The following is a 24,533-nucleotide window of genomic DNA, read 5'->3' as shown; positions in this document are numbered from 1 at the left end:
TATGATACAGCTCAGTATGCGAACTACGAAAAGCAGTAGAACTTCTAACGTTCTAAGACAAATTACTTCACTAAGTTTAAGTTCTATTCTATCAATCGGCAATTCTATTCCCTTAATATTACTTTAAGTTGTATTTTTAAAGAGCAAGTTTTACAAAATTTGAGCCTTGCTCAATAAACGTATATAAGCAAAAGAAAACTTACAAATTTATGTGTTTTGAATTATCCAAATGCGACACTGTCAACTGGGAACGTTGCTGAGCAACCAATGTTTGTATGTAAACTATCTTTGAAACAGTAAATACATTGCAAGTGACACGTCTCACATTGTGGTTTGGGTTATTTTACACTTATAAACAATAAAAATGTCGTTCCGAGATATTCGCAGTAAGTTTTCATTAAATAGCGTTCTTTAAATTGTTATCATAAGGTTTTAGTGGGTTTCAATTAATTTTAATGAACCTTTACCATAGGCGTAGTTCACACATTTTTATTCCATTTAAGTCGGCTTTATTAAGGTGATTATCATCGACCTAGTCGCCTAGTGTCTTATTAATTACAATGTTAGTTACTCAAATTATGTAATTTAGAGTCATCTGGTCTCATCACGTGGCTAGTTTTAAATACCATAATATAGATGTTTTTCACTGAGGATAATCTGATAGGATTGAAAACATTCTGAAAATGTTTTAAATCCATTTTGGATAATTTTATAAAAAAAATTTTTATATCATTATACAAGAGAAGTTTTTACTTTATTGTAATGTTTTTTTGAACTATGGTATACAGCCTTCTTCTTCTTGCCTATCCGTTCCGGATGTTGGCGATCATCACGGCTATCTTTACTTTATTTATTGCAGCGCGGAACAGTTCAGTGGTAGTCGTGTTATACCACTTTCGTAAATTTTGAAGCCAGGAAATGCGTCTTCTTCCCGGTCCTCTCTTACCATTTACTTTCCCTTGGAGAATCAGCTGGAGAAGGCCGTAACGTTCTTGATTTCTCATTACATGTCCTAGATATTCCAACTTTTTAGTTTTGACGGTCATGAGAATTTCACATTCTTTCCCCATTCTACGCAGGACCTCCACATTAGTAACTCTGTCAACCCAGGATATACGTAAGATGCGCCTATAACACCACATTTCGAAAGCTTCGAGCCGATTCATAGATGCAACAGTCAGTGTCCATGCTTCCATTCCGTAGAGCAGAACTGTGAATATGTAGCAGTTCAATAGACGGCATTTTGTTTTTAATGATATGTCTCGACTGTTGAAAATGGTTCTCATTCTAACGAATGCTGCTTTTGCTTTTATTATTCGCTGTTTAATTTCTGTTGAGTGGTCCCATTGGCTATTTAAATTGGTGCCTAGATATGTATATTGCTCGACTCTTTCGATATTCTGTTGGTTGATTGTAAGTTGAGCGTTTAGTATTGGTTTTTTACTAATTGTCATAAATTTGGTTTTCTTTATGTTAAGATCTAGTCCGTATCTGTTGCTGACTTCTGTTATGCGATTTGTTAATATCTGTAAGTCATTCAGATTATCGGCAAAAACTATAGTGTCATCTGCATATCTAATGTTATTCAACCATTCACCGTTTATTAGTATTCCTTTCGCACAACCGTCTAAAGCTTCCTTAAATACCCATTCAGAATAAATGTTGAACAACAATGGAGACAAAATACAGCCCTGTCGTACTCCACGTTCTATTACAATTTTATCAGTTAACTGGTCTTCTATTTTGATTTTGGCCGTTTGATTGTAGTAAATGTTTCTGATAATTCTAAGATCTTTGTTGTCAATTCCAATTTCTTGCATTAGAGTCATTAATTTGTCATGTTTTACTCTGTCAAATGCCTTCTGGTAATCTATAAAGCATACGTATATGTCACAATTCACATCCCTGCATCTCTGAAATAGCACCTGTACAGCAAAAAGGGCCTCCCGTGTTCCCAGAGCATCACGAAATCCGAATTGTGTTCTTGTTAGTTGTTCCTCACATTTTGTATATATTCTTTTGTGAATGACCTTTAGAAATGTTTTAAGTAAATGGCTCATAAGGCTTATAATTCTATAGTCTTCGCACTTTCTCGAATTGGGTTTTTTTGGAAGATTTATAAAAGTTGACACTAACCACTCTTGGGGAACCACGCCCGTATCATATATACTGTTAAATATATTTGTCAACCATTTTATGCCATCATAGTCCATAAGTTTTAAGAATTCTGAGTGAAAATTATCAGGGCCTACTGCTTTACCATCTTTGGTGCTTTTGATGGCATATTTTACTTCTTCGACTGTAAATGGTGGTCCAGATTCGCAATTGGTGTTTGTTGTAATACCAGTGTTACTTCGTATATCTTAAAAAGTTTTTTCTACGTATTTAATCCAAATATCTCTTTTATGCTCTATTTCCAGTACTATGTTTCCCTGATTATCTGTGAGGAATCCAGTGTTCTTGTGTTTATATAAGCCTGCCGCTTCTTTAATCTTTTTATGGAGGTTAAATGAATCATGTTTTTGTTGTAATGACTCAATCTCTATACACTTCGAGCTAAACCAATTTTCTTTTGCTATTTTAATAGCCCTTTTTATTTCGTTATTTATGTTGTTGTAGTAATTCTTATTATCTTTAGCGTTTCTTCTGTCTTCCATCATACATAGAATCTCCTCCGTCATCCATTCCTTTTTATTTGTTCTTTCAGGTTTTAAGTATTTCTCTGTTATTTCTTGACTTACTTTGTGCAAATTTTCTAGTTCTACATCTGTGTTATCTGTTTCTGTACGGGCCCATGGTTTTTCTGTACGAGCCCACGTTTTTTCTTTTAGGCGTTTTTGTACCTTTTCCTTTACTGTTTTATTTTTCAGTTGGTTAATATCGTACTTCATAATTTTTGGTCTTTGAACTTTCTTTAAACTAAGTTTCATTTTGGCGATAAGTGGACTGTGGTCCGAATTTATGTCGGATCCCGGGTACGCTTTAACAGATGTTATAGAGTTTCTAAATCGCTTGTTAATAAGAATATAGTCTATTTGATTTCGTACTGTGTGATCTGGAGTATCCTGGGGAGATTTCCACGTATATAGTCGTCTTGGAGGAAGATCATAAAAGGTGTTTGTCACTACGAGCTGTTCTTCAGTTGCAAATTCAATCAAACGGTCTCCGCGTTCATTTCGTTCCCCTAGACCAAAGGATCCCACTAAATTTCCACTTTGTCCTTTGCCAACTTTGGCATTACCATGGCTTTTGGTATACAGCCAACCACTGGTAATGTCTCTTTTAAATTCTATTTATTTCTCTTTAGGATTCTCATTAAATCACAGAGTGAAGTTAAGTCGGACGTTGGCATCATTAATGTTTATTTAATATGACGGTATCATCGTCAAAAGTTCCTGCGACTGTTTGTCTGTTTTCGTAGACATGTATTGTTGATTCTATAGATTAGACCAGGATTTCTTAATCTTTTTGATAAATGGAACCTTTTTTAGTAGTGACTTTTATTGTGGAACCCCTGGTTTGTCTCAATCTCTCTCTTCAATCCAATCCTGATCTCCCGGAGGGAGTGTAGTGGTTGACGTGATGTCGTGTATTGTCCGTCTCCAAAGATCTCTGTCTCTGGTCATTTCTTTTAACTCATGCGTAGTGTCTTTTGCATCCATCTAGTTGAGGATCTTCCTCGTGATCTTCGGCTTTCTACCTTTCCTTGTATAATGAGTCCTTCCATGTTTTCTGTGTTTGCTCTCAAACATGTACAAAGTACTTTAATTGTTGGAGATGTACTTTACTGGAAAGTCGTTGGCTAACTTTTAGCTCTCTTAAAATTAAATTATTTGTTCTACGGTCGGTCCAATCCAAGGAGTTCCTAATATTCGTCTCCCACCGAACATTTCAGGGGCGTCTATCTTTCTTCTTTACGTTTGTCTCAAGGTCCAGGATTCTCATCCGTAGGTCAGTATTGGGAATATTAAGCAGTTGATCAACCTCATCTCTAGATTAATTATTTTCAACAAAAATGACAAAAAAAGTAATTAAAAGTGATTCTTCAAAAAGTAATTAATTTACATAAAATTTCTTAAAAGAACTTAACTTAAATCCCACTTAAATTAAATTTTAAAATTTAATTTTAATGGGATGAGTGATATTGCTTTTTATTACCACAAATATACTTAATATTAGGCTTAATTGATGAAAGTTGCATTCTCATGTCAGGTTCGGCATCAAGTCTCTTCCGGTATGTAGTTTTTGTTGACAAATAAACTGAAAATCCCGTTTCGCACAAAATGTGGTTACAAATGGTAAAAGCACCAACACTGCCTTTTGCGATAATTGAGGATATTCATCTTTTATACTGCACCACAATTCCGTTAATGGCATAATTTAAATTTATTTTGCAATGATGAATCAGATGTCATTTCAATAAAAGTGTCGTATTCTCCTGTCGACATGGTGGAAGGTCGTGCATTAAAAATAAAAATGGTTTTTTTATCCACAATTCAGTTTGATATTTAATCTGCTGTTCTTTTGGAAAATACTTGTCAAAAGCTTAAATCAATCCTTTCAGATGTTGAATAATTTCTTCAATAAATGCCTCTGACATTTCAACCCCTTCTTCTTCTTCTAAAAAGCATTTTATTGTTGGGAAACAATCGAACTCGTTAGAGCGCATACATATTGTCCAAAAGTCATTTTGTTTTCTTGAAAGCAAGAATTTTTCGTGGGCAATAAATAAATTTACTTGTTTGCCCTGGAGGATTAAATTAGTTCATTTATTTTTGCAAAAATGTCGCTTAAATAAGTAATTTGAAGTAACCAATTAGTATCGAATAATCGACATTTCAGTTCAAAATTGTGTTCTAAAAAAAGCACGCACCTCGTCCCTTAACTCAAGAAGACGGGTTACTATCATTCCTCGAGATAGCCATCTGACTTCAGTGTGTAAAAAAAGAAATGTATGTACACTTTCAATCTCCTCGCAACATATTTTAAATAAACGATTATTTAGCGGCCGAGGTTAATAATTTTTATAATCTCATCAAGAGCACTCTTATAACGGGGGGATAATTTTTTAGCAGCAAGTACCTGCCTATGGATTTTGCAGTGGCTACTAGAACAGTTTTTATTTATATTTTTAATAAGCTGTACAGCCCCATTAATTACGTCAGTCATGGCCAAGAACGGTTTAGTGTCCTTGAGTCATGGCCTTTGCTCCATCGGTACAGATATCAACACAGTTTTCCCATGGTATTTTATTCTCTTCAAGAAAAGAATTTAAAAGACCAAATATTTCGACTCCAGCAGTACGTGTTGGTAGAGATTTACATAAAAGAAGATCTTCCAATAATTCGTTTTCGTGCTGATTTTTAACGATTACAATTAATATTGCGAGTCCAGCTACATCGGATGATTCATCCATTTGTAATAAAGATTTGCATGATTTGAGGCGAAGTGGAATCTTAGCCATTTCTTTTGAAGATTTTTCACCTAACCATACATGAAGGTTTAATAAAATTTTTCGCAATTGAGTATGCTTCACACGCTTAGCTATCAAATAGCTCACTAAGAAAGAAGCTTCAGTTGCTTTTTCGTTCACCGTTTTTGTGGTTTGAACCATAACTGTTTTTATTTTTGAAAGTTCGTCATACTTTCGAATAAAGAATTTCGAACCAATAAAGTTTATCAATAAACAAAATCACTATCAGTAACTTTCAATCAATTTATTTATAAGACACATTGGCAAGTGACTAGTTACCCTGAATTATCCTCACGGAACCCTGCGGTTCCGCAAAACACAGTTTAAGAAACGTTGAGTAGACGAACCCAATTTTCAACTTATTTCCATATTTAGTTTAGCTGAAGTTCCATTATTGGCGCCACTGTAAAAAAACAATACAATTTGATATTCAAAGCATATTTATACTGCTAGTAGGTACATCAGGAAACGTCTGACAATAGTTATTATTAAAATACCGAATAAATGTTTACTCAAAAGTAGGGGCGACAGGGGCAAAAAGGACCACCTAAAACTTTTTTATTTTCATCTGTAAAACCTTAATAGGTAATGAAAACAACACCCTAACCATGGTTTGGAATATTTTTTATTATAATGCTTAAAAAAATACAAAAGAAAGTAACACGTTTAAAAAAAAAACTACAAATGAATGTGAAAATGGCGTCCGGTGCAGTGTGCGGGACAAATGGGACTATGAGTTAGTATTTACAAAATTCGCATAGAAACATATTTTCGTCTTATTTCACACCAGCAAATACATCATGTACCCATTTATTGCATTGCTGACACTTTATGAAGCCCTCTTCCTTCTTGTTCTGACTATAAGGTTCATTGCAATGAATACATTCCGAATCAGAGTCTTCACTACTGTCATTGCTATCCTTCACTGGCTGATTTTTCTTTGGCACAAAGTTATTTGGCACTAAATTATGTCTACTAAAAAAAAATAAATACAAGAAGTGGTTAAAATATTAAAAATAATACAACTAGAATAATTAATAATAAAATCATCAAAATAAGTAAAAATATGATAATATTGTGCAACTGATAAGTGCAACTGTACAACTAAATAACGTCAGTCAATATTACCGCATAACGCAGTGCTAGAATCCACTTCTTCTTCTTCCTATGCCGTCCCCATTAACGGAGGTTGGCGACCACATTTTTAAAAGCTTCTCTGTCTTTTGCAACGTGGAATAATTCGTCTACAGTCATGTTTGTCCAGTCTCAAATATTTCGAGACTGGACAAACTACTAGAATCCACTACTAAAGTTCAAAATATGATTAAAATGATAACTTTATATACTTGTTATTCTTGGTAACGTGATGTCAAAATCAGAATGTTAGATTATAGTTTATCGTCATAATATCCTGCATAAGGCAAGATTTACGACGAAAATATACGTCACGGTAATGTGCCATTAGAGTTATATTGCGCCATTTGTCGTACAGTATTCTCTCTGACGCGAAAGTTCTACCCTTAATACAATCACTCGTTGTTTGGGTTTAAGGTCGCGGCATATTATCATGCACGTATAGTTTCCGGCACGTAGCGTTTCCAGTCCAGCAGTCGGACTGCGCGTTCCCATTTTCATACATAGAACGTTTCAGTTTGGTTCGGTGAAGATTTGATATGATCTCGCTTTTCGCGACAAAAATTATGTGCAATTCCTCTTCTACTTAACGATGAATGTTTTAAGTACATCCAATGCTAAGAGAAAGGAAAAAGGAAGGTTAATACTGGACTTTATACAAAGAATTAATTGATGACAGAAAAATATTATGGATATTTTAGAATGAATAGGAATCAGTTTGAATATATTTTAAATTTAATTACACCTTTAGTTAAAAACAAAATACTACATTTAACAAAGCCAAACATATCAAACCACAGAGTATTTTAAACAAAAAAGAGGTATCACTTCCGTGCAAAAGTCCTAATTGTTTATCACTTCCGTGATTAATTGTCACAAAGCAATGAAAACGCATGCATAAATGACAAAACATGCCTCGAAAATTATTTCTTATAATATTCTCTATCAAAATCAAACAAATACCTAAATAAACAATAAGGAGAGAACGACGGACCCCTAATTCACGTTATCCGTACCAACAGGTTTCGACCCCTTCCGTAGCCGTCGGCATCCGTAAAATATTGTTTTCGAATATACTGAACGGAAACGTTAGGTGTCTGATACGATACGTTCCGGACAGTGTGAATTGTTCATATTTAAAACCATTTAAATTATATTTTTCGGAAACTAAACGCTACGGGCTGGAAACGCAACGTGCATGATAATATGCCACGACCTTTAGACTGTGTCTTTTTTGGATGGCCCGTTTCTCGTTATATCTCAACTTTTCGCTAACTTCTTAAACGGATAATTTAGACTAAATTGGATATACAAATTTAAACAGAACATTTATTATATTTTTATAGATCTAATAGAAACTCTTCGAGTACTGGGTTATCCGAATTTAGTATCCATGGAAAGTTTTAGATCGGCCAATTTCCCATTAGTAGCTGATCTTCTAACGTGGCTATCTAAAAGATTTGATCCTGATGTAGAAATTCCTCTGGAAATTGAAGATGAACAAGACCGAGTCAAATTAATACGGAATGTAGCAGAATTTATGGTATGTATGTTTGGAATTCAAATGGGATACAATTTTACTACTTTATTATATAAGTAACCCATAAATTTAATGTCGTAGCTTATGTCAGTACTCAACGACTAACAAAAATATTCAATAACATATTTTTAAACGGAGTAATACCAAGATCATGGCTGAAGTCAACGTTTATTGCTCAACCAAAGAAAAAAATCCGTATCCTGCAATGATTTCCGGACCATCAGCTTAATGAGCCACATTTTAAAGTTATTTCTAAAAGTCATACATCAAAGGATATATAGACTATGCGAAGAAAAAATCAGCCGTACACAGTTTGGTTTTCGGAACGCAGTGGGTACGAGCGAGGCTCTCTTTAGCATACAAGTGCTATTTCAACGATGTAAAGATGTGAATTGCGATATTTATGCATACTTAATTGATTATCAAAAAGCATTTGATACAGTAAAACACGACAAGCTGATGGAGATATATCTAAGAATTATTAGCAATCTTTACTGGAATCAAACATCGTCTATCCGTACAGAGGCAGGAGAATCCGATGATATCAAAATCAAACATGCGGTCCGACAGGGATGCATACTGTCACTCTTGCTGTTTAACATATACTCTGAGGAAATCTTTCAAGAAGCAGTAGAAGATATTGAAGCCGGAATTCGAATTAATGGAGAATGTATCATTAACATCAGATACGCGGATGACACGGTGGTATTCGCTGACAGTTATGAAACCCTTTAGGAGTTATGGACTTTTACTCAACATTAAGAAAACAAAATGTATGATGATCTCTAAAAAGGAACAGCAAATTGAAAGAATCAGTGTGAATGGTCAACCAATTTCGGAGAAACATTTATTTATAGTAACTGAAAGATTTTTCTAGACCTTAACGCGTACATGATATATGGATGGGAAACCTGGACCCTATCCAAGTCATATATGAGTAAACTAGCCACAAGAGAAAGAGCAATGTTAGCAATATAACTGTTGGATAGAAAGAGAAACAACTAGATGAGATTAAAAACAAAAGTCTAGAATATCATAACCAAAATTGCCAAACTCAAATGTTGCTTCGCAGGCCACACTCCTTGGCAAAAAGACAAACATTGGAACGCCACAATACAACATTGGGAACCTGGCAAAGGTAGACAACCAAGAGAAAGACCACGGATAAGATCGGTAGATGACATCCAAGGAGTTGGAAGAGGCCTATATCCAAAAATGGACGATAGAAATTCTGCGTGGCCCACAATGACATACATTTTAATTGTAACGTAATTAAATAGTGACCTCTAATGACAATTAAGACAAATCTAACTAGAAAAATTTAGATTTTAGTACTCCTAGAAATAGGCACTTGGAAAGAAGATCAGCGTGCAATATATAAAAAGAAGACGACTATGTGGCTTTCATTCAAAGGGCTAATCAACGAAGGGGTAGATAACTTCCCGAATATCACTTCAAAAGATGCACTTCTAACAAACAGCACAACACAAGAAAAACCCAATATCAAAAAGGGTGGCTTTAGAGAAATTGGCCAAGGAATAAAAGAGACTAATTAAAAAACAAAAAGAGCCAAAAAAGATACAGAACAACCAGAAACTAGAAAGACAAAAACAGAGCAAATCGACTAAATCAACCCTCAAACAAGAACTCCAAAACCACAGATAACATTCGTAGGAAAATCGTGTAAATAAATTGGAAGAACAAGGTCCAACATGCAGAATATATGACAGCCTAAAGAATTCTACCACCAGCTAGAAAAAACTGATTTTACTAAAGAAGTCAGATTCCTACGAAGAAATACCTAAAGAAAAGATTAGAAATAATTCTCGAAGCTTAAATTTGGATTCAGAGCTCAATACTCAAGTGCGCTACAAATACTCAGAAAGACTACGGATACAGTGGAATCATAAAAGACCGGTTTCCGCGTAGCTAGCGGGCAGAAAGTTCAGGTTTATGATAGGACAAGTCTTATCCGAACATGGTGACACGGAGACAGCAGTGTCGCAGGTAGCCGTATTATTATCTCTATTGTACAACCTATACATAGCAGACAACACTCACAACATACATAGCAGACAACTTTAATCAGTCTCTATGCTCATGGCACCTCCATGGCGGTCAAATAGAAGCAGCAGAATATAGTAGTAATTCCATTCAATGTAAAATAACTGTAGATCCAAAAAAAAACACTAATGCAGTAATGTATAAAAACAAGATCAGAAATATCAGAAAGTCATCTATAAAATGCTCAACAAATTCACTGAGTGGAAAAATGAAGTAATTTACCTAATAAATCACAATGTAAAAGACCACTATACACAAAGCAGTAGCTGTCCAAGTGAGAATTATAGACTTATAGAAACAAAATAAATAGCATCATAATACCCATACTGACATATCTCTCGGATGGACAGAAGAAATCAAAATAAAGATAAAAACGAATACCAGAGGATCCACGCAATAATCAGACAGAAGATAAGACATCACAAAAAACACAGTTTCATAGAAAATAATTTAATAAAAAGAATTTATGAAAAGAAACACGATATAAATATTTCAGCTGCACAAAAAATTAAAAGAGGTTGTCGGAAACAACTATCCCAAAGTTTAGAGGACAAAAAGGGACACGGAACATTATATATCAATAAATATTTAAATTAATGGACAAACTACATGTCTGAGTTCTTTAAACATAAAAGAGTGAAACGCCATATAACGATAACAGGTTCATCTATAACAGAAAGTAAGATTGCATGGAAAATACAAACGACAAAAAATGGAAAACACTTGGCCCCGACGAAGTGAGTGTTGAAATACTAAAGTTTTGGGAGAAAATGGAATTACAGCTGCGTGTGTTCTGTTTAATAGAATTGATGACGCTGGGATAGTACCAACTAATTGACTTAAGTCGACATTTATCACAGTACCAAAGAAATATCGTCTGATGAGTCACGTTTTGAAGATGAAGATGTAATTAGCAATACTCAATTCGACTTTAGGAATGGCTTGGGTACGAGCGAAGCCTTGTTTAATACCCAAGTATAGTATCCATCTGTGCAATCGATTTTGAAAAGGCTTTTGACAAGATCGGACCTAACAAAATGTTAGAAATATTGCAATCAGCTGGATTGGACGATAAAGATTTACGAATAATTACAAATCTATACCGGCAAAATCTATCGTGGCAAGAATAAAAGTTGAACAAGAAATGTCGGATTAAATAAATATAAAAAGAGGAGTGAGACAAGGCTGTATAGTATCGCCTTTTCTCTTTAACTTGCATTTAGAGCACATATTTAAGGAAGCCTTAATGAAGACGACGGAAGGTATTATTGTGAATGGAGTAACCGTAAACAATATTACATTATGTCGACGATACCTTAGTGCTGATTGTCTCTGATGATTGCCAACCTTCGGAACAGAGACGGAACTTAAAGAAGAAGAAGACTGGTATAGTATTTGAAAAATTTTGGTTTTTCTCACTCTATTTTTCATTTTTTGCCAAGTTATAGGTTTTTGTTAAATTTATCAACTCAAAAAACTAATTTGGTTATTTATAGATTTAACTTTTAGAGCAATACAATTACAGATAAAATTGTACAAGAGATGTTTGTACATCTAATCGATCTAGCTATATATAAAGATGTGTTTTAGGCAGTAAAAGGCAATATTCGTTTAAATACTAAAAGACTCTACCAAGCCGATGGATACGCCATTAAGGAACTTCTCAAAATAACGAAAATACTACACGAAGCTCTGCTCAGTAACTTGGAACAAGGTGACGATGAAAACATTGACGATATTACTCTGGATTTAAGAGATTTTGATATATCGGATAAGGTAAGTAACACGATAATTTAATTTTTAAAAATTAAAATAAAACAACTTTAGAAATATATAGCTCAGTTTTATGTTGCTGATTAAGTAATACGGCCATTGGGACAATAACAGATTTAACGACAAGAAATATGTGTTTATTTTTGTCTTTTTCTTTCTTTTGTCCAAATTTATTGCTCCATATCCATGATCACCTCCATAAATTCTTTAATTGCTATATGGTCAATTCCATATGAAATGTATTCTTCTGAGTTTCCTTCAACTGTTATACCGCAGATTCTCATAGTGTTTATCTCTTCTTTGATATTTAATAGTGTTCTTCTAACTATAATTATTCTAACACATACATTTCAGATTTAGCCATACGGCTCACATTCCCTCTAAGGGGAAAATTCACTCATCCCAGATACCTTCGGTAACAAAAAGATTGAGCTCTGATGGGACTCTTTCCGTGTTATCGAGCCCTAGGTGACTTGGTATGCTGGAGTATCTCCCAAAAATTTTCATACACATCTGGGCATCGCAAGGAGTACTGCATGGTCTTATAGAGATGTTCATTTAGACCCAGTTATTTTATGTTCTCTAGGAGGTTTTTGGGAATAACACCAGTAGTAGATAGAATAATAGGTATTGTCTGGGTACTTTCCATTCTCCATTGTCTCCTAATTTGTATTTCTAGATCTCTGTACTTGGCGATCTTTTCGTTGTATTTAACACGCAAATTATTGGTGTTAGGTATCACCACATTAATAAGTGTTGTTTGATTAGTAAGTTTATTAACTAGTATGAGATCCGGTCTATTATGTGCCACTGGTTGGTCTGTGAACACAGTGCGGTTCCAGTATAGATTGTAATTGTGGTTTTCAAGCATTCTGTCAGCGACGTATTGATAATAAGGAAGATGGTCGGTTTTGGAGAAGTCCCAGTTTGTCAGCTAGTTCTTGGTGGATAATTTTTCCTACTGATGAATTATTATTATTACACATATTATATTATGATTATTGAAAGATCTACTGTAAGTCATTAAAATTGCATTCATCTTGTTTCACATGTTTCACCAATAGTCCTGAACTTTTACAGCACTTTATCCACAATGCCTGTAAGAGTGATACCTCGTGCGGATTTTTTCAAAAGGTTTTAAAAAAGAGTAAAATGGATCCTAATTTTGCTTCTTGTGGCACAGCTTAAAACTATGCATGTAGCCAGAAAAGCAAAAAATGTTGCAAAGGTGCTATTGAGGTATGGTGCTAATGTTAGTAATAAATAGCATACTGTTGTCTTCTAGTTTTGAACCAGCATTTTATAAATTTCTTATACGGCTATCGAAAAACAGAAAGAGATCTTTTAATTTTTCATTTCTTTTCAACTTCAATGTTAATTTACGTTTTAATGTTAATTTTGCAAATAGACTTTTTCTCTCGAATACATTTTCCAGAGTTTTAATCATTTCTTCTGCAGTTTTTGCATCCTTAACTAAATCCAAGTGTTTGTTTGTTAAACATTGCACTATGATGCTTTTACCTTGCTTTGTTTTCTTCAATACATCTGACAATTGCCTTTCTTCCAGTAGTAGATATCGTTACTCTGAATTTCCAATTGTTAAAATTTGTAGCATTTGTCAGCTGAGGAACATTCACAATAATTGCATTAGTCATTTTATTTTATATTTCACACCCATAACATGTTAAAATTTGTTCACCAGTTATTGTAACTAAGAGGTTGCATTTAATTAGTTAAATATTTTATTCTACAGTAATAATTTAAACTAAACATGTGCTACATTATTAAGATTACGATGACAGTTGACACCCGGAATCACTACTAACATTGTGAACCAGTGTTGCAAAGTATAAAATTCCAATAAACTGTCAAATTTTTACGACCAAAGTATTCAGCAGCTTTTCGGTCTGCACGACTGGGTTTAAAGGCAGCATACCAGCTGTTAACCGTTGTTTCCGAAGAAGTAGTCCAGATAATATTTATTAACATATTTTCGGATTATTCGTATATTTACACTGCATGTTATACTATACAATATACGAATTTATTCAGTAGTATTCATGTTCATTCACTAGTTTTATGTTTAAGATTAGTGAACTTAAATTTTCGAGACAACTAGCTGGAGAAATAACCACATCTGGAGCCAGTTTGTACGACTTGTTAGGAAAGGAAATAGACTTAAAGGTAAAACCGCAAACCATATTTTTTTCTGTCGAACTTTAAATTTTATACACAAAAATGATTTGTTTTTGTACAGATTGCACGACATAAAAGCATCGCACGCCAATTCGAGCTGTCAGAGGTAGAAGCCGGCATAAAAGAAGCAATAAAATCAATAAACCAAGAAATTTTGGACACGAAGCAGCTCATCGAAAATGTTGCTGCTACAGAAGCCAGTCTTGATACGAAAATTGAGAAACGAAATGTAGAAATCGGAAGATACGAGAAAAGACTACAAGCTTTGAAAAAAGTAAGGTAGGTAACCCTTTGTTGTTTGTCTAGCTCAGTGTCTCAAAGAATGTTGTGAGTTTTATTGTTATACATCGGTTTCCAACTTTCAGAGGTATTTATGTTATTACCCATTGGCAGCCACCGTTTCTGAAGGGTCATTCGAAGGTTACACATTGGCGCCCATGACGTGGGCATAGTTAAACTATACAGGGTGTTTTGTGCCTAAGCAAGACTTGTATGAATCTCCCTGTCATTTAAATTTATGTTTAAAATGCGCGCATTTATATTCACAAAAGGACTCAAGTAGTTTTAATCCATTCCAAGTGGTCTTCACATTATATTATATATATATATATATATATATATATATATATATATATATATATTTCAGCCCTGAAGAAGCCAAATTAATTCTCTTTGGCGAAAACGTTCGGCGAAACAATTGATACACATTAGAGTATTTCTTGCAGATTTCCCCAATATTTAAGAGTTTACTATTTAACTAATCTGCAAAGATTAAATTTCTTTTCTTTTCTATATATATATATATATATATATATATATATATATATATATATATATATATATATATATATATATATATATTTATATACGAGGGTAGATTGATATAAAACTAGCCTTTGATAGAAAAAACAAGTTTTTACTCGATATACTTAGTAAGACGATGTTCCAATTTTTTTATCCCATCCGAATAGTACTTTTGCTCGAGCTCTTCAAAATAGGTCGAAGTTTCAGCGACGACTTCATCATTTGTTGCGAAACGGCGTCCTCCGAGCCATATTTTTAGGTTTGGAAACAGAAAAAAATCGCTGGCGGCAAGATCTGGGGAATACGGTGGATGTTCAACCAATAATGCTGCGTAGTACTCACCATTGATTGTTTTTCCTTTCTCCAAGTAGTCGATGTGGATGATGCCCTTCGCATCCCAGAAAACAGTCGCCATCACTTTGCCGGTCGAATGTGCACTCTTTGCCTTCTTCGGCGGCCCTTCGCCGCGTTGGCGCCACTGTTTCGACTGTTCTTTGGTTTCCGGTGTGTAATAATGCACCCAGGTTTTATCAACGGTGATAAATCGGTGAAAAAAACCCTTCGGATCGCGCCTTATCATCGCCAAAAGCGTCTCCGAAGTGGTCACACGTTTTTGCATTTGATCGATTGTCAGCAAACGCGGCACCCATCGCGCGGATAGCTTTTTTATGTCCAAATGATGGTGAATGATGTGTACGCGTTCGTAGGAAATGTTTAGGACCTCTATTAACTCGCGGAGCTTAATTCGACGATCTGCCATATTCATGTCATCGAGTTTATTGATCATTTCCGGCGTGGTTAATTGTTTTTAAAACTTAAAATTTTGACAGAAGTCATGTCATGAATGGCAAATGTCAACACCGAAACCAATTCGGTATCAAGTAGCGCCATCTATCAAAGGCTAGTTTAATATCAATCTATCCTCGTATATAGGATACGCAAAAAACTTATGGTTAATTTTACAAAATTAGCAAGAGATACCAGCACTACATTATAAATAGAGAGAGAGAGAGAAGGAGCGAGAGGGAGAGAAGCCAATTATGTGGAATATTACCCATTATATGAGTATTATAAAACTACCTACTCGATTAAATATATATTCTGCATAAAATATGTATTCCATTCATAAAGCCTGCTTTATTTTATATTTTTACTATTCTTCTTTTAGACCAGCATTTTTGGAAGAATTTACTGCATTAGAAAAAGAACTGGAAGAACTTTTCATCCAATATTCTCTACGCCTTCGATGCCTCAATTTGTTGGAAAAGCAATTCACGGAATCCGAAATGGCGCAAATAGAAAAACAAGTCAACTTGTCACTACCACATATACAAACAATCCCGTTGGAGAAAATGGATGAGGACGACATTTTCCTAGAAAAGGCTGATCCTGCCTTGGAGAGAAATGGTGCTAGTAACAGACATGAGAAGCAGCCACGTGCTACAACTACTAGTAAGTACTTGTTCTTCACTTTCAAACAAAATTTAACTTAATATCTGATTAACTTTCATTTATTTTTATACCATTGGGCAAGTTTATTATTCCTAATTTTGTATTTCTACTACGCTTTTATTTTGTATATTTTTATATAGTATAATAATACCTACTTGATATTGTAACACCGTACCTATGACATAAACTCGAGCAGATGGTTTCCCGAATTTTTGATTAGTCATCGCCCGCCAATACATTTCTATTCTTTGCTTTACTCATACTATATAGACACTTTCATTCGTTGTCATTTAAGATATTGGCACTTACTACTTCTCAAGTAATTGCCATTACCATTTAAACCTCATCTAGAAATTCCCAAAAAGCTAACACTAAAAAAAATTAAAAAGGATTTTAATATCTTTTCTCCTTTTAGCTCGACCTCACAAGACAACGCAAGATAAAGAATCCACCAAAGCATACGGAAGCATGCAACCTCCTCTAATAGGCAGCCAATCTTCGCTCGACTTCAGTTCTGACTCAGAATCAGATGATATATTCTTGGACAAAGATGAACCAGAGTTAATGCAATCCGACGAGTCTTTGGCTTTAGAATTGGCTCCTACTGGTGAGCGTAGGGCGCCCTCTGGTAGACTGGCTAGTAGCAAACCACAGGATAGCGACGATGACTTTTAAAAATTGACAATATTATCAACTGACGATATGTTGTTCCCGTAGGGCACAATTAATGTACTAGATTGATCTTATCAACCAAATTGTGTTTGTTATGTATCAATACATAATATGTATGTATAATATATTAATATTATCAGATTGTATTAGACGATTACTTTAAAATACTAAAAATGGGATATTTTATTTCATTTTTCTGGGCAATATTCATTCCAAAAACTCATACATTTGTTTCAGCGTTAGAGTTTCAGAGTTTTATTTAACAAATATTGTTTGTAACAAGTCACAAATACATATGTAATATATATAAAATGTAACTTAAAAATATCACAAACAAGAACACAGATTAAGAGAAAATGATTTATGTCAAAATCACGATAATCTTCAAAAACTATAATAAAAAATGTCGATTTCGAGTTTTGGCAATAAATATGAGGCATTTGAAATATGTCTAAAAAACGCTGAATTTAAACTTTCACATACAAACAAACATGCCACAATTTTGACATGTCAGTTTTTGAGACTCCTGTTTATCTTCTATGTAAAATTAGAACATAATCTGTAAAAATGTTTAGCACCATTGGATTCAACATCCTCATATTAGGCTTACCTGAGGTCCGTAGTTTGGAAAAATCATTTTTTTTGTGTCTTTAGCTTCCAATAATCCACGTTCAACTGTACTTCATAAAGATGCGTACTAATGTTTTGCCTATTATAATCTTCATGAAAACCAAGCATTTTGGTAATGCGTGGGGAGAAAAGGAAAAGGTGTAAAAAATAAACTCTCAAAATTAGAAATACTTTTTATTTACTGAACGGCCAAATGAGCAGTCTTTAAAAAATTTGAAATAAATGAAAGAGATTGCATGTCTACGACGTCAACTCTGCCAGTAACGGTTTGTCAATTTTTGAGAGTCAACTGAAACATCCCCTCTCCTTTACAAATGACTACAATTTACAAATAATGCAGATTACACCTACACTCTCCATATAGCGGCATTAACTGTTTTTTTTGTCTTTTATTAACAAGCTACGTCAGCTACATTAAAGTCACCAATCGCTATTGTCTCAAGTTAATTTTCTTCCTTTGCTTCCTTTGTCAGAACCATCAATGTCGCTATACACTGACACTCAAATACCGACAACTAACCTCCAGTTTGATGTGGAAATAATCCGTAAAAAACATACACGACATACGTTTAAATAATTCTCATAGCGTACGTTAGAAATAAATGTGAATACAGTGACAGCTGGAATTGAAACTGTAAAAATGTGTAAAAGTCTTTCAATCCAAGAACTCCCGCAAGTACCGACAACGCTGCTTTTCGCTTTCAAGTCCAACTGTCATTGCACGCACATACCAATTTGTTATATTAATAACGTCACAATTTGTGCCAAGAACGCATTTTAAAAGGCGCCGTTGCCATTATCTGATACTATGATTAAATGTTTATCATATTTCACTATATTTTGAGAATTTTATATACGTAATCGAAGACGTAGAAATTTATTAACTTATCAGGTAGAAAAAAAATTGTTACTCAATAAAATCAAAATTATCGTTTACTGATCTGTATCAAATTAGTAAGTGGCATTCGATAAAGAATCTTTTTGCCACAGAAAATTGTTATAAGGATGTTTAAATTTTTATTTTGAATTTCAGCGCTCTTGGCACAAATTGGAACGTTATCATTATCCCGTTGTATTAGGTGTCTTAATAACAAGTTTTACAATATACCACAAAATATTAGGGACACCGAGTACTTAAACAATGGCAACACGAAAAACAACATCGACATTCTTAATTTTTTCTCGTAAAAAAAGTAACAATTTTTATTAATTTGCATGAAAATATTAAAAATAATACAAACGGTACCAATTTTCTTCTGATCAACTTTGATTTATCGTAAATACACGATAAAATATGGTTATGATATACGTATAAAATGGACAATGAGTGTAATAATGATAAAATGTATTTCCTTATACTAAAATGTAACTTTAAGAAACACATGCAAGTTGATATATTTCTTGCACGCATCTTCTACTATTCTGATCCATTACTCAGCCATGTATTTACTTATTTTTATCAGTTCGATTTCAGTCATCATATTTATTTGTTCTTTACCTACACAGTATGCTCCACTATTCATAAATATACTCCGGCAAAACGGTTACAAGCGCGGCATTCACTCAGCGGCGTATCTGCGAAAAGTTTTTATTATCTGAAGTTCAGGCAGATTTGCGTCGGCAATTGTTTCATTGCTTCGTGTGCTTTTGTCTATAGTTGGGAATATACTATGCAAATAACTAGAATATTATAAGCCCCATATACTTTTATATTACTATTTTAACCTTTCACTCCTTATTCATATTAATGTTTTTCATATTGCTACTACCTACACACTGACATTTGACAAATGACACTTGACATATTTGAAATATGACAACTACAAGAAACGAGTTCTGACTATTACAAAAATAAAAGCAGTTAACTCACTAAATTTTATTGTAATTGTGAAATTTTTGTAACAGAAAAATAATTGTTTTAGACTTACAGTAGGAAATTTAAAATAAAATGTGACGTTAATAAAAATAAGCTTTTCGGAATAATTAGGCGAGGTGATTATTCCAGAATTTAACTATATGGGGAACAAAGATCAATAAAATCTTAATGACATCTACATTTTTTTTGGAAAACAACCAAGAATGTCGAAATATTTGTACAATTTTAGGTTCTTTTTACAACTTGATACCTTCATTTGATAAAAAAACCTTATTAAAATATTAGAGCTGTTAAATAGATAAATATGATTAAATACTAAAAAACGAAATAATTATAATAAAAAGTGTACTTTGAGTTATAGACCTATTATTAATTTCCACCTCTATTTTTCCACCAAACGAAGATACCTACAAAAATGTGCCGCACACAAAAGAGTTTGAAGAGAAAAAATATTAAAAAAAAACAAATGCTTCTTTATATTATCCTTCAAGCATTGAGTATATAATTTAATGCATTAAAATACCTAGGTAATATTTAACATTGTTTTACTTTATTCCACGTTTTCTTTACAAAGATCGAAGATAAAAAGCATCCAAAATGTTCAGTTTTCAAACGTAATAAATACCAGGATTTATTATTAAAATAAATTGAGTCAGTTGAAATAGTTTTTCTGCTACTGCTCCTAATTTTGTATTCATTACTAGAGTCAACAGATTATATTGAAAATTATAATGTCCTCATTACACATGAAGGACAGGAAACTATGAAAATGAACGAACAGCGAATTTTTGTAGCTAATACACAGTGACTTTGCTGTCATAGTTGGTGATACAGAAATAAAAATGTAATTCTTCTTTAGACTTACGCGATATGGAAATTTTCCTGTTTCTAAGAAATAGAAGGCAACTCTATGGAATAGTATACTATAGAATGAGAAAAAACATTCAGAGAACTGCTGAAATTTATTTTTGGAGCCCCTTTTAAATAGAAAGTTGTTCTTCTCTGTTTCCAGTTTGTTTAATAGAGGTTTCTCGAGTCAGGAACTGATTCTATTAATAAAAAGAATCCAAGTACACTCAGTTCCAGTTTGAAGAAGCGGCATTAATTAAAAAATTGCTTAACTGATTTTACTGAATGCTAAACTAAATATTTGATTTAATCTAGTGCTTAATTTGCCATTTTCTGTCAAGTATGACGACCAACACTTTTTTTTGTCATCAGCAATGTTTATAAAAGAGTCAACGTGACAACACAGCGCTGAATAAGATTCTGCACTGTGTGGTGAAAACTTGTATCTGGAAAGGTATAGTGCAAGTCCAGATATACTGCTTTATGTCTTTCGATTTTAAATCTTTTTACAGCTGTAATCCCTATAAATCTCTTAACCTTGCATAATCGGCAAGTGCATAGTTCTAAGTCAATAGTGGTTTGGATGGAGACCAAGGTTTCTGAACAGGTCACCTTACCAAGTGTTGTGTACAGGTAAATTCTGTAGTAACTGGAGAACTGTTTCAGGCTTGGAACAACATGTATAACAAAAACCAAATATATGAAAATCAGCAGACAATCCCATATGGAAGCTCAGTTATTGAATTTGAAATACCTCCTTCGCCGTGAAGTTTCCCTTCACTCTTAGAATCCGGGTCTTGAAATGCTAGATATGACCACTCCTAAAGTACGGAAGTGAGATATTTAAATCGTGTGGAGGCTTTCGAAATGCGGTGTCTCAGAAGGCTGCTTAGAATTACATGAGCGGACCATGTAACAAATGATAAAGTCCTAAGAGCTAATGTCCAAAGATAATTATAGATCTCTTTAAGCAGCGAAAGATTTCATACTTACGGCATATTTTACGAAATAACAAATATAATCTAAACATCATTCTGACGGGTACAGTTAAGGTTAAAGAGCTCCAGGGTTAAAGCAACATTCATGGTTAAGAGACATAAGAAACTGGTGTAGCATATGTGATCAGTATGATAAGAGATGAATAAGGATCTCTGTACATTCGACAACCAGCATGAACGACTCTTGGTTGCTATGTTAAACTGGTTGCCTTCTCTCATAAAAATTTAATCTCTGACATCCGGTAACTATGGTAGTTGTCATAGTTAGAGACTTAACTATCCGTTAAAGACCATAATTCCGAAGATGAGTTTAAAACGTTGAAAAAGTAGTCAAAAAACCTCGATGAAACTCAACAAGAACCGAAAATCGTGCAGCGAGCGGGCATGAGCGGTGAACCGAGGAAAAGATTGAAGTACTCGTTTGCGACAAGCAACTTGCATTGGCATTTGATTGCAGCATAGTGGCGGTCTACCACTATATGGGCAAACATCATTTGGATGGCAATTTCAGATATGGAAATTAAGTAACATTGCAACTATGGTGTTCTAAAGTCCTGATGATAGGGTAATGGATATAACAGTGCCGTAGAATGGGGTAAGGATCAAAAACATACATTAAATTAAGTGGATTAAATAGTTGTTTAAAACCTACTGATTTAACAATCGGAAACTTGATTAACTCTTCCAAATATGTGGATCATGAAAAACAAAAGAAACCATAATAGTTTTTGCTATAATTGCATCGTGTTTCACATATAACATCCTCAGTATCAAATAATAGGCCGCTAGTGTTTCAGAAGTCTAGACCTCAAAAGTACCTTTGATAATTTGCCCTTACCGCTTGAATAATATATTTCTAGCTTGTTAGACAAAAAGTATTTCTAAATGCAAAATTAGGAGTGTAGACAGTCCACGTATTCTTTCAATATATACAAATACAAGCAAAATACGTTTTGGATGCATTTCCCTTGGTCTTTTATACAAATCTAGTAGTACTGGGGGATGAAAAATGAAAAAAATAAACCAGAATCGCAGCGATCGACGCAACATACCCATTGTCTCAATGAAAACCCTCTTGATAACGATCGAAAGGGGGCCCTACGTAATTCTAAAGGGTAAATAATTGTAATTACACAGCTAGACGAGTCTCGAGAATTAAATAGTACACCAATAACATACTTACAATTTATTTATCGTTATCAAAAAGGAATCAATATAATAAAAATATTAAGAATAATAATAATCGTACTAGTATAGAATGGGATGTGGTGTTCGCCCGCGTCATCGCAATAGACTATATGATATTTTGTTTTACAAATACAATTATTTATACTAAGCTTTCTTCTTTGTATTTTTTTGTATGATATATTGCAGTTGAAAAAAAAAACGTATCAATAAGAATGTTTAAAGGAAATAGTCTGGAGTTCTACGCGTAACATGAGGTTCGCCACGTCTTGGTGCTGGATCAAACTGTAAGCTGAAAACAAAAGAATAAGGTGAGGATTTTAAAAAGAATTTTTATAAAAAATAAAAAAAAAAAAATAAAATTTAAAACAAATTATAATAATTCAGTTTTTAAAATGATTTACGTAAGAAAACAACCCAAATTAACCTTCAGAACACTCCATTATTAGGAGTTTGCAATCACTACATCAAAATCTTCTATATTCTGCGTCGTTCTTAGTAATTGTTGATCGTTCAAGCTCTGATATTGCGAAGTCATGACACTGTTCTTCTACCTACTCCACGTTGGCCTCATAACTTCCCTTCAATTATTATTCGTAGCCGTTTGGCATTTGTCATTTTTTGGCCCAGGTACGAAGTCTTGTTTTTCTTAATCGTTGTTAAAAGTTTATAGTTTGTATTACTGTTCGTTATATGTTCTGTCCATAATATTCCAAACATTCTGCCATAAAGCCGTATTTCAGTAGCTTTTAGCTACCTATCTCATGATATTTAATTTTAATGTCCAGGCTTCAACTCCATACAGAAGGACTGACCAATGTCCACAAGGAACCTAAGTTCCTGTAGCTGTAAAATACCAAATGTAGTATTTTAATCGGTCTTTTCACCATTCTAATCAGAAACGACATCAGTCTCGATTCGAAAACCACATGAGTCATCGACCGATTTTGTTTCGGCGCGGAATTGTCATTTGTAAACAAAACGATCAAGATGGCTGCAATAAATGGCACGATAATGATCTGAATTTGGAAAAAAGTAAAATGAGGTAAAAAGACAATTATAAGTCAGAAATTATTAAGAAAGCGAGACTGTGTGGCGAAGAATATGATAATTATAAAAGTAATATTGTACCTGAAAGAAAACCAAGAGGAGACTGTTGGTGAGTTTTAAAGTTAAGATAGTTTTAAAACATAAAATTATTACATAGTTTTTGTAGTTGTCAGTTGAAGTGCTTTGAAAAAGTTAATGCCGATGTAAGGGCTGAAATACTTGCCAAATTCAGAAGCATGCTTACCAAGAATGTACAAGATTCATACTTATAAGGGCTTATGGAAAAGTTAAAGTCAAAAAGAGACGACCTCGAAATGAAAATCCAAATAATAGAAGATATAACATTAGTTACTCCGTGACAGGCTCGGGAGCAAAATTATTGTTTGCAAAAAAGCTTTCATGGGAATTCAGACTGTGAGCCATGAAAGAATTCGAAGAATTTCTAAGTTTCTTGTACAAGGAAAAGCACCACTATAATAGATAAACGTGGAAAAAATATTTTAGGAAATGCTAAGTCTGAAAATTTAATAGAACAGATTAAGACTCATATTGGGAGTTTTCCCACTAAGATTTCACATTACACGGGGAAAGGGAAGCATTACTTAGACAAAAAAAAAATGAATGTGCGAATTATGTATGACCTATTTTGTGCCAAATTTCCTGATAATAATAATTCAGTGAAATATGAATTTTATTTAAAGATTTTCCAGGAACATTTTTCTCTATCATTTGACGTCCACAGGTAGACACTTGCTGTGAATGTGAACAGTTAGCAATAAAAATTAAGAGTAGTTCACTTTTAAACGAGACAGCGAAGCGCGTGGCCGTTGCGGCATT

The 24,533-nt window shown here is 33.8% G+C and overlaps 3 protein-coding genes across 3 annotated transcripts in view; 1 reads left to right on the top strand and 2 right to left on the bottom strand.

Moving 5' to 3' along the window:
- Positions 1-345, bottom strand: part of LOC140447286 (galactokinase-like) — a 45,248-nt gene extending 44,903 nt beyond the window's left edge. The window contains exon 1 of the mRNA XM_072539860.1: positions 204-345. The gene's annotated coding sequence lies outside the window, so the exon portion shown is untranslated. The remainder of the gene's footprint in view (positions 1-203) is intronic.
- Positions 291-22,677, top strand: Cluap1 (clusterin associated protein 1). The gene is made up of 7 exons (XM_072539858.1): positions 291-386; positions 7,954-8,150; positions 11,802-11,987; positions 14,073-14,168; positions 14,242-14,459; positions 16,153-16,436; positions 16,852-22,677. The coding sequence occupies exons 1-7, from the start codon at positions 365-367 to the stop codon at positions 17,109-17,111; spliced, it is 1,263 nt and encodes a 420-aa protein (XP_072395959.1). The 5' UTR covers positions 291-364; the 3' UTR covers positions 17,112-22,677.
- Positions 17,897-24,533, bottom strand: part of mts (protein phosphatase 2 catalytic subunit mts) — a 37,221-nt gene continuing 30,584 nt past the window's right edge. Inside the window, exon 5 of the mRNA XM_072539861.1 lies at positions 17,897-22,938. Within this exon, the coding sequence (XP_072395962.1) occupies positions 22,866-22,938 (73 nt within the window). The 3' untranslated portion in view covers positions 17,897-22,865. The remainder of the gene's footprint in view (positions 22,939-24,533) is intronic.

Source organism: Diabrotica undecimpunctata, chromosome 8 (genome assembly GCF_040954645.1).
Source record: "Diabrotica undecimpunctata isolate CICGRU chromosome 8, icDiaUnde3, whole genome shotgun sequence".
Lineage (NCBI taxonomy): Eukaryota > Metazoa > Arthropoda > Insecta > Coleoptera > Chrysomelidae > Diabrotica > Diabrotica undecimpunctata.
The sequence above is the reverse complement of the archived record's forward strand: the minus strand, read 5'-3'. Positions and strand labels throughout refer to the sequence as shown.

What these genes read in the sequence shown, in the direction of transcription:
- Cluap1 (XM_072539858.1), top strand. Translation starts at nt 365, where the DNA reads ATGTCGTTCCGAGATATTCGCA. An exon ending in ATTTTGATATATCGGATAAG is followed by an intron (nt 11,988 to 14,072) that starts GTAAGTAACACG and finishes TTTATGTTTAAG; the next exon opens with ATTAGTGAACTTAAATTTTC. An exon ending in GCCACGTGCTACAACTACTA is followed by an intron (nt 16,437 to 16,851) that starts GTAAGTACTTGT and finishes TTCTCCTTTTAG; the next exon opens with CTCGACCTCACAAGACAACG.